Raw genomic sequence first — 11,044 nt, forward strand, 5'->3', positions numbered from 1 at the left:
AGCCGAGTGTACGTGCGTGCGTGCGTGCGTGCTTGCCAGCGAGTGTGTGTACGTGCGTGCGTGTGCGTGACTGCGTGTGTGTGCGTACACAGGCGTGCATATATGCGAGCGCGAACGCGGCAAACGTGTCGTGGGCTTACTCAACAACTCATCTTTATTTTCTTTTATCTTACAGCCTGCATTATATCTTCGACACAGCGTTCCACCTTCAGACTCCCCTGTCGTTTCTGGGACTGAGTGAAAACCAGTTCTCCGACATCCCTGTCGGCGCTCTCGCCACGCTGAAGAAACTGCAAACTCTCGACATGAGCCACAACCCTTTCCTGGCCTTGAGAGACACGGGGTACGTCAACACCACCGTGCGTGACCTTCGCCTTGACTTTTTGCCCTATTTGCACAAGGTCAAGGATGGAGCTTTCTCGGGTTATCCGAGACTGTCGAGACTCTCGATGACTCACGCGAGACGTCTTGCTACGATTCCCGAGAGAGCGTTTCGAGGGAGTGAAAAAAACCTGATTGAGGTCTTCTTGGACCACAACGGTCTGACCTACCTGTCCGAAGAGCTGTTGCCATTGAAACAACTGCAGATGCTGACGTTGCATGGCAACCGTTGGCACTGCGACTGCAAGCTGAGCTGGACGGCCGGTCACCCGCTGGGGAACACTTCTATCAGGTAGGCTACTTGAATGTGAAGGGATTCAATATCAGCTTTTTGTGCATGGTGGGTTAGGGGCAGTTTCTATGACGGAAGATTAATTTATTTACTGCCATTTAGGTTTGACTCGCAGTTCTTTTGGGCTTTAAAGGCATACTAACGCACTCCCGTGTTTACAAAGTGTAGTTTGCCCACAATCGATGTCAAACGCACCATAAGACCATATAATGACGATACGTCACCATGCGCGGACCATAATACATTTTCATTTTCATTACTTTATTGTCCCATCGCTGGGAAATTCGGGTCGCTTCCTCCCAGTGGAAAGCTAGCAGCAACGGAGTCGCGCTACCCAGGTGTCTGCATGTTTAGGTGTATTCAGCCACCTGCACTTATGGCAGAATGACCAAGGTCTTTTACGTGCCATTGTGATGACACGGGGGTGGGACATGGCTTCCGTCTCTGGGTCTGCACATAAAGTTGACCCGTGTCCGTCCCGGCCCGAATTCGAACCTGCGACCTTTCGATCACAAGTCCAGTGCTCTACCAACTGAGCTACCAGGCTACATGCATTACAGCTTGTTCTAGCCTCTGAAAAAGTGAGGATGTCAACAAAGCCGCGGTGTTCTCTCCCTTGCATCAACGTTACATGTGTTGCCAAATCTATAAATAGGACGATCCAGATCAAAATGAAAATTCAAATATCTCAACATTTAAGGGGTCCTAGACCACAATATTTTGCAGGGAACTTAATTTAGTCTGTCTCCAGCTGTTGGTAAAGCAATTAGCGTGTATAGTCATCGAGTACATATGGCTTTAACGTAGTTCAACAATGGGTCAGTATAGACCAATATAGCCCGCTCTTGTTTAGACCATAGATTATTCGACCAGAAAACACAACCCTCGCCCCCCCCCCCCCCCCCCCCCCCCCCAAAAAAAAAAACCAAAAAAAACAAAACAACAAAAACACACCACAACAACAACGGCCAGCCAACCAACAAACAAACAAACGAAGTTTCCACGATAACAAGACTCAAATGTAAATGTTTCTGTGGGTCGGTGTCAGGTACGGTTCGAAGATCATATACGATCATTTAGTTTAAAACAAAAGTCCTATTTGACAACAAAAGACGTCTTTTTCCGAGTTCGATCTTCAAAGCCATAATATCCTTAGCTCGGAGGCTGTCACTTCGTGTACATTACATTGGGGTGTGCTCGTTAAAGATCCCACGATTGACAAAAGTCTTTCCTGGCAAAATTGTATAGGCATAGATAAAAATGTCCACCAAAATACCCGTGTGACTTGGAATGATAGGCCGTGAAAAGTAGGATATGCGCCGAAATGGCTGCGATCTGCTGGCCGATGTGAATGCGTGATGTATTGTGTAAAAAAAATTCCATCTCACACGGCATAAATAAATCCCTGCGCCTTGAATATGTGCGCGATATAAATTGCATAAAATAAAAAATAAAAAATAAAAAAATAAATCCCTGCGCTTAGAACTGTACCCACGGAATACGCGCGATATAAGCCTCATATTGATTGATTGATTGATTGATTGCTGTCTCCAGAACAAAGCGGACTGATTTAGATTCTTCGATTTTTAACAAATCTTTTCAAAGTCTGTTCCTCATTTTTGTTCCACAAGTTTTATTAGTATTCCGTTTCTCTCAACAGGTGCGAAGACCCCCTGAAACTGCACGGCCAAGAGCTGGAGACCTTGCAACCTGACGAGCTCTCCTGCCCCAAGGACCTTGTCCGGGCCAAGGTCATAATAGCTCTGTGCTTCATCGGCGTTGCCATGGTGATACTTGTCCTCTTCGTGTGGAACCGAAGACGAAGCATGCCGTGTCAAATCATCCGGGGGACCAAAGGTCGCTACATCACCGTCTACACCAAAAACGTCAAGGACAACGAAGAAGAGGACGACGGGAGCTGCGCGAACGGGCAAGTAGATGACCTTGACCTTGACCTGGGCAGCGGAGCTGAGGGTTCAAGGTCGGAGGGCGGCAAGGTGATGATCATGCTGACCTCGTTCAGGAACGGGTACAAAAGACTCACGACGAAGGAAACTGAGTCCACGCAAGACCTAACGTCAGCCAGTGACGTTTGAATTATTTGTTTCTGCATTGTATAGCCTATATGTTACAGTTAATCTGTGAAACCAGGGAATACGTGTATCAACTAGGTAATACATGAATTAACTGACGGAAAAAACGCAGTTAATTCATGTATTACCTAAAATAGTTTAGTTAATACACGTATTCCCTGGTTTCACAGATTAACTGTAACATATATATATACGTTGTTTTGATGTTGGCGAGTGAAGTGTATAACGTAAAAACCTCTTCTCTGTTCTGACACACGCTTGTAGTGCACCAGTCCGACCCCAGCCAAGGACGTTAGAGTGATTGGTTTTTGGTGAAAATAGTGGAACAGTGGTGGTATGTGACGTCACTATCACGTGATGTGTCGAGGATGGTACTGTCAGTGGAAAGGGAACTTTTTCGTATTGGGAATCAGAGGGAGTTTTTGACACGACCTCGTAAAAGCACTAGTGTCCGAATTATTTTCATTTTTGTTTTCGTTTTGGGATAGAGCCGTATATAATTATATATATATAGGAATTAACGTATTTTGTGTGAATATCGAATATTGTCATCATTTTCACGAGTTTTCATTCACAAACACCTGGTAAATAAATCTCATGTTCCCCATGCAATAACTCGAAGTGGTGAATGGGTTTGAGCTTTCATGTGAAACGTGGATTGTCAAAGTAAAAGCCAATCAGGCTGATTGTTTGATGTGTGGAACCATCGTGGCTTTGGATTTGTGTTTCCGAGGACAACGATTGTAAGCATTCACTCTCAAAGACCCAATCAATGTTGATAATTACCGCGGCGACTCATAGTTAATTTGCAACTCATCTCTGTAATCGCAAAATCCACAACGAAAAGTCATAAACACTTAAAAGAAAAGAAATATGCTCAACACTTACTGAATTCACAGGTATGATCGCAGCTCTGTACATTTTCAGACTGGAAGAAAAGCGTCAACAAGCTACGTTTGACGTCACATACAAGTTTGACGTGTTATCTCGTGCTACTGTGACGATGCTTTGTGGCCCGGAGTTGGATTCTAAAAATTCGTCTCCCTGTGGGTCATTGTGCATTTTGTTGCACAACCAAAATGATGACAAAAACGATGTTTGGTACAGTGAACTGTAGCTTGTTGTCAGACCAGCACTTTGTTGTTGGTCCTCGGGGAGCATATCGCCTTTTGTCTCATATTTATCAACCGCGGCCTTCGGCTTTGGTCGATAAAGATGAAACAAAAGACGATATGGTCCCCTTGGACCAACAAAAAAGCTGGTCTGTCAACAAGCCACCAAACATCTTATAATTTTCACATTCTAATAGTATTGATATGACAGTTGCTGGAGTTGTGGCACTGTTTGCATGTAGCAACAGCAGCAAAATCAACTTGTGACAACAACAACAACAACAACAACAACAACAACAACAACAACAACACAACAACAACAACAACACCAACAATCATCACCAACCACTCCAACTGCGTATCGAACAAACCGTCATTTGAATGATGAAGACAAATCTCGGTTCAAAATTGTGTCACATAGCCTACTGGTGTTCATTGGTTTACGCCGCTCATTTCACTGTGTGAACGTTTTATCTCTGTCGTGCTGTGAATAGTTTGATTTCTAGTTTTCCTTTAAATTTATCTTTGCGTTATATGCCTCTGTATCTGTCTGCAAGGGCACCATATTTGTAGCCTTTTGTGCAGCATATTGGCATAAATAAAACGCGCGCGCGCACGCACGCACACACACACACACACACGCACGCGTGCACACACACACGCACGCGTGCACACACACACTGACGCACACACACACACACACACACACACACAAACACACACACACACACACACACGCACACACACACATCCTTTGTGGTCACTATCGAGAAGTGGTCGCAAGGGCAGGTTCGATCATACATGCATTCTTGTTCTTTACAACTGTGCCAAATAATGTCTTCTCGTTCGTCTCGTGCGATATCTGATATAAAAACTCAAATACTCATTTCAGGTTTGTCAAAAGTATGTCTAGTAGGAATAATAGTAACTGGATTTCAAAACTGCACAATTGTTAATAATTATTTCTTTGTTCAGTGTCAAGTATCAACAAGTGTTTTAACAGTCAAAATCAGGTACTTGGTTACACAATTTTTCTGTTTTGTGTCTTATGTTTTTAAAGTTTTAAATAAGTTTTAACAGAAAGATTCTCTTTAATGCATGAAATAATGGTGTTTTTCACATCTATGGTGTATTTTTTAATGTGAAAAGCCGGAAACATTGAAGGTAAAAACGGCGACTGGCTTCGACAAGGTCGAAAACGCCGGGCAAAAATCGCTGAATCCATCTTGTTGCAGTTTTTATGCTTGTCCATTTGAGCCGATCAGTTGCTCACGACCCTGTACCAAGGGAGATAATTTGGAGGGCATCACAAGCAGGATACCGCAGTAATTGGCCCCTGCCGGACACCGAGAATTGATTCAAATGCCAATTAAATCGTTTTGCAGAGCAAGATTATGGAATTATGTGCAGGTTCGTTTGCGTCGACTGGAATAATTAATTGTTCCATTACACGCACAGTCTGTGGTAAAGAGAGTCCGGGGACCGCATTACAGAGGGGGTCTCTCTTGGGGATACACCGCTCAGCCGGTTATCTTCCGTGATTTGAAGTCTCCGTTGGTTTGAGGGGAGAGAAAACAAAAATCATAGTCTGTGAAAGCGTTCGATCGAGCTTGCAAAAAGTGAAGTAGATGCGAATGTGATTATTTTGATGTGTTTATTCACGTTTTGTATAGACCGGATTTGCGAAGGTGTGTGTGTGTGTGTGTGGGGAGGGGGGGGGTGGGGGTGGGTGGGGGTGGAGTGGGTACGTGCGTAAATGCGTATCTGTTTGCATGCGTGGGTACGTGCGCGGTGCGTGCGTGTTGGTGAAATGACACGTTGGTTTTCGTCAAGTGTTCTCCGGCCTAAGCTTGAATTGGTAAATAAATTGTGTATCTCTTTGCTGTATTCATAGTTCAACAAAGAAATAAACAATCAAGAAAGCAAATAATCACACACAAAAACGATGTGTGTGTGTGTGTGTGTGTGTGTGTGTGTGTGTGTGTGTGTGTGTGTGTGCAGTCTGTCTGTCTGTTTGTCTGTCTGTGTTTCTGTTTATTCGTCTGTCTTTATTTTAAGTCCAGATTATAACCAGGCTATGTGCCTGCTTGTACCCAATATCCACACCCACATACAAACGCACACACATACACACACACCCACACATATACACACTCTCTCCCTCTCTCTCACACACACCATCGCTCTCTCTCTCTCTCTCTCTCTCTCTCTCTCTCTCACACTCACACACACCTCACTGCAAACAGTGACTGAATCAACAAATGCTTGAAATACCCGTCGATGGTCAAAGTTTAACAGCTTTATGTGCATTCTTCTGAAACCCTTGCAGTTATGAATCTTGTAGCGAGCAAAAGACCTGTGTTTTCAACAATACTCAAAACAAATTAAGAGACAACTATTGGTGAAGAGAGTGGCATAACAGTTTCTAATGTAGTTGTGGTTGATCTGTGTGTTTGTTTGTTTGTTTGTTTGTTGTTTTTTGTTTGTTACATTTAGTCAAGTTTTGACTAAATGTTTTAACATAGAGGGGGGAATCGAGACGAGGGTCGTGGTGTGTGTGTGTGTGTGTGTGTGTGTGTGTGTGTGTGTGTGTGTGTGTGTGTGTGTGTGTGTCTGTGTGTGTGTGTGTGTGTGTGTGTAGAGCGCTTCAGACTAAACTACTGGACCGATCTTTATGAAATTTGACATGAGAGTTCCTGGGTATGATATCCCCGGACGTTTTTTTCATTTTTTTGATAAATACCTTTGATGACGTCATATCCGGCTTTTTGTAAAAGTTGAGGCGGCACTGTCACACCCTCATTTTTCATTTAAATTGATTGAAATTTTGGCAAAACAATCTTCGACGAAGGCCGGGGTTCGGTATTTCATTTCAGCTTGGTGGCTTAAAAACTAATGAGTGAGTTTTGTCATTAAAAATCGGAAACTTGTAATTAAAACTATTTTTTATTAAACGATCCAAAAACAATTTCATCTTATTCTTCGTCATTTTCTGATTCCAAAAACATATACATATGTTATATTTGGATTAAAAACAAGCTCTGAAAATTAAAAATATAAAAATTATGATCAAAATTAAATTTCCGAAATCGATTTAAAAACAATTTCATCTTATTCCGTGTCGGTTCCTGATTCCAAAAACATATAGATATGATATGTTTGGATTAAAAACACACTCAGAAAGTTAAAACGAAGAGAGGCACATTCTTCTTCTTCGTCGTTCACTAAGAGGGAGGCACAGAAAAGCGTGCTATGCAGCACAGCGAAACCACTACCGCGCTAAACAGGCTCGTCAGTTTCACTCCGTTTAGCACAAGCGGCGGACTACGGTCATTGTAAAAAAAAAAAAAATGCAGTGCGTTCAGTTTCATTCTGTGAGTTCCACAGCTTGACTAAATGTAGTAATTTCGCCTTACGCGACTTGTTTTGTTTGCCGCGAAATGTTAAGACACTTAGATTGAATAAAGGGAGAAAATAACACTTTTGTGGGTTTATCATGGAACGACTCAACACAGCTTTTGATAAATCCAGGCCGCCGGCCATCCTCATACTCCCTCAACCTTGTGAAGCCATCATCACTGACCCCCACCATCGACAGCGACAGCGACAAGCAAACCTCACTTCACCCACCATCGAGCGTGGCCCAGACCATGGAGACAGAACAAAATGATGAGGCTCTTGCACGAGAGGCAAGCAGACTCAAACCGGAAGCAGGTCGCCTCTCCGGACCAAGGAAGACAACCCCGCGTCGAGCTGATGACCCCGAGCGGCGGGGAGTTACCCGTCTTTAATAACATAATCGCTGGTAATAGAGCGCCTCGGGGGGCCCCGCGCAGGCTCTGGCCCCTTTTGCAGACAGCGGACGGGAGCTCATGAAAAGCGAGTTATTTCAATTAATAAGCCCATCAAACTAGACCCTTCTCCGCACCGCGCTTCCTGTGTTCGTGTCGGAAGCAGCGGGGGAGCGGAGAGGGCGCAGTTTAACAAGCGCGTGCCGGTCGCGAGACAGCTGCGTCATTTGACGAGTCGCACGAGCGCTAACCACTGAGCGGTGTGTTAACCCTTCATGCTGAAGCGTGTTTCTTTCAGGCGAGACTTGCTCGCGGCTAGCCGCTCTTTGAGCTAGGAGGCGAGAGTGTTTATGAAACGTTTTTATGGCTAGCTACGCAAGAATTAAACACCATTCAGTGGTTCAGTGATACCGACAAAATCGTCTGCATTGTTCGGTAAACGGCCATGAACAGCCAATCAGATTGGCAGCAGCGCGGCGGCCAATTTTTTCTCGCGATGCGAGCACCTCCAAGGCATGCTAGCGTTCTCTCGCCAAATCATAGCGGTCCTCGCGGCGAGAATTGCCCAAGAAACAGTATTTCGAGTCCTCGCCTCGCTTCACTCGCCAATTCAGTCTCGCTTTAAAGAAACGGGGGACTGGTTATCCGGAGCAGGGTGGGACTAGCATCAGCAGAACCCCAGTACGCCGTCTGAGACGACTCTTATTGCCAAAATGTCAATCAATTTGATAGAAAATGTGGCCGTGACAGTGCCGCCTCAAATTGTGTAAAAAGCCGAACATGACTTCTCGAATGTTTTAAAGTTACCTTCTTTTCAGTGCAAACGATTGCGTTCCCCACCAGTGAACTGACTACTCACTTGCCTTTCAAATTAAATAAAACCACTAGGTCACATACACAAAGACGAGAGAGAGAGAGAGAGAGAGAGAGAGAGAGAGAGAGAGAGAGAGAGAGAGAGAGAGAGAGAGAGAGAGAGATAGACAGACAGACAGACAGACAGACAGAGATTTAAAAGCCAGCGACTTTATTTCCAAGAAGCCAACCAGCCAGCCAACCAGCCTGCCACTGGCTAGCCAGTCAGACATGCAGACAGCATGAGACGGACAGACAGAAACACCGAGAGACTGGGATTTGAGAGAGAGAGGAAGATTTGATAGCCTGTGATTTGATTACAAGAAGGGCGGCAGCCAGCCAGCCAGCCAGCCAGCCTGCCACTGGCGACCAGCCAGTCAGACATGCAGACAGCATGAGACAGACAGACAGACAGAAACACCGTGAGACTGGGATTTTAGAGAGAGGGGAAGATTTGATAGCCTGTGACTTGATTAACAAGAAGCGCAGCAGACGACACCGGCTCAACGGACAACGACAACCCGCCATAGTCTCATTAGATTAGGGGGGGAAGATTAACACGGAATCAAAGACCACGTTCTGGAGGCAAGCGCTGAGCTGTCACGCTTGGCTAATCAAGCTAACGAAGCGCGAAATTGTGCAAATGACATCAATATTCTGCCGCTAAATGCATCAATTGTGAGGGCGACTCGGATTTTCACACGGTATTAGCGACGAAGAAGAGGAGAGAAGATGCTAAGTTAAGATCCAGGAAAGAAAATACACCGGTCGTGGAGAGAGACTTAGGATTAATTCTCTTTGCGTTGATGATGCGGACACTCCACAGAACTGCAGAAAGGGGTGGTGGGCTCTACGATGGTGGAATTAATGATTGAAGAAAAGACGTTTCTGTCTTGAGGAAGACGGTTATTCTTAGATGACTGTGGAGCAAGGTTCTGAGCGAAGAGTGAGAGTGGTTTCTATCCTCTTATCTGGTGAGAAGCGGACGGAAGAGATCACTTCCTTTAGTTATGATTTCCATTTCTTTTGGCTTTTAACAAGCGCGTTGTCTGCTTGAGTCACTTCCCCTCCACTCACATTCCTTCTTCGGTCAGTGTTGGTCAAGCGGTTGGTGTCTGAGGGCATTATTTTGCGAGTACAAGTGCTCAAATTATCTAAAGCCATTTTTGGGGGTTAGAGGTTTATCAGAAGTTGGTTTACAGATACGGAAGTCTTTCGCTGAAGTAGGCTTTATAAACAAGTTTAAAATTTATTTTTTGAATAAGCACAGTATTTCGTGAACGTACAAACACACTTGCAAAACTAGAATCTTGGAAGTGACCGGATATGAAAACAATACTTTTTCCTTTCTCAATTACAAAAGAAGATGTGTAAGGGCACCAACCAACTCACCAGACATTGTCTTCTTCGTCGTTCGCTCAGACAGCAACTCCGGAGGCCCTGATGAAGGCTGCTGTACGCCGGAGGCTCTCCATGGGTCCATAGAGTTTGTCCCTCATCGGTGTGTCAGCAGGCCAGGTCTCTGCTCGCAAGTTTTGGTGTGTTGGACAGTCCTGCAGGAAGTGTTCCACTGTCATTGGAGATGTGCCACAGGGGCACGATGCAGAACCAGACATTGTATCTAAGCGCTTTGCTAGTACAAACTGAAACAGTTTGTGAGACTTCCATGGTTTTTTTTTAAAGGTTTTTACACAATTCTTTGGCTTGCTATTCTTTGCTGTCAAGGATTTAAAAATCACCGAGGAGTGGCTTCGAAAGACTAAATGTTTTCTGAGATGCACCTTGGCTAAAAAGCTTGCATAAGAAAATGAAAAATGTGTGTCTAATTCAATCAATCAATCAATATGAGGCTTATATCGCGCGTACTCCGCAGGGATTTATTTTTTTTATTTTTATGCAATTTATATCGCGCACATATTCAAGGCGCAGGGATTTATTTATGCCGTGTGAGATGGAATTTTTTTACACAATACATCACGCATTCACATCGGCCAGCAGATCGCAGCCATTTCGGCGCATATCCTACTTTTCACGGCCTATTATTCCAAGTCACATGGGTATTTTGGTGGACATTTTTATCTATGCCTATACAATTTTGCCAGGAAAGACTCTTTTGTCAATCGTGGGATCTTTAACGTGCATACCCCAATGTAGTGTACACGAAGGGACCTCGGTTTTTCGTCTCATCCGAAAGAATTCCATTTGTTCTGGTCTGATGAGTTTAGCATTACTTGTATCTTACTGAGTTGGTTTAAACAAAACTTTATTCAATTTTAATCATGACAAGAACAATGCATGGATGATTACATACTCAAGCATATAATGCTTATTTTAAGCAATCATAGTAATTACAAAACAAAGGTTAGCATGAAGTTACTGAGTTAAATGCTTTTCCTTGTTCTCTCCATCACTTCGCACTCTAAAGAATAACGATTACCACCATCCATTAAATTTGTTTTCGAAATTATTCCAACCTCATCAACCAGAGCTGAGGAACACTTTGCTGGATGAATTAACTTGGCC

The 11,044-nt window shown here is 44.1% G+C and overlaps 1 protein-coding gene across 1 annotated transcript in view; it reads left to right on the plus strand.

The window, feature by feature from the left end:
- The window catches only part of LOC138961662 (carboxypeptidase N subunit 2-like), a 9,601-nt gene extending 4,020 nt beyond the window's left edge, over window positions 1-5,581 (plus strand). The window contains exons 4-5 of the mRNA XM_070333334.1: window positions 176-673; window positions 2,334-5,581. Of these exons, the coding sequence (XP_070189435.1) occupies window positions 176-673; window positions 2,334-2,769 (934 nt within the window). The 3' untranslated portion in view covers window positions 2,770-5,581. The remainder of the gene's footprint in view (window positions 1-175; window positions 674-2,333) is intronic.
- The last annotated feature ends 5,463 nt before the right edge of the window (window positions 5,582-11,044 follow it).

The sequence above is a fragment of the Littorina saxatilis genome, linkage group LG3 (genome assembly GCF_037325665.1).
Source record: "Littorina saxatilis isolate snail1 linkage group LG3, US_GU_Lsax_2.0, whole genome shotgun sequence".
Taxonomy (NCBI): Eukaryota; Metazoa; Mollusca; class Gastropoda; order Littorinimorpha; family Littorinidae; genus Littorina; species Littorina saxatilis.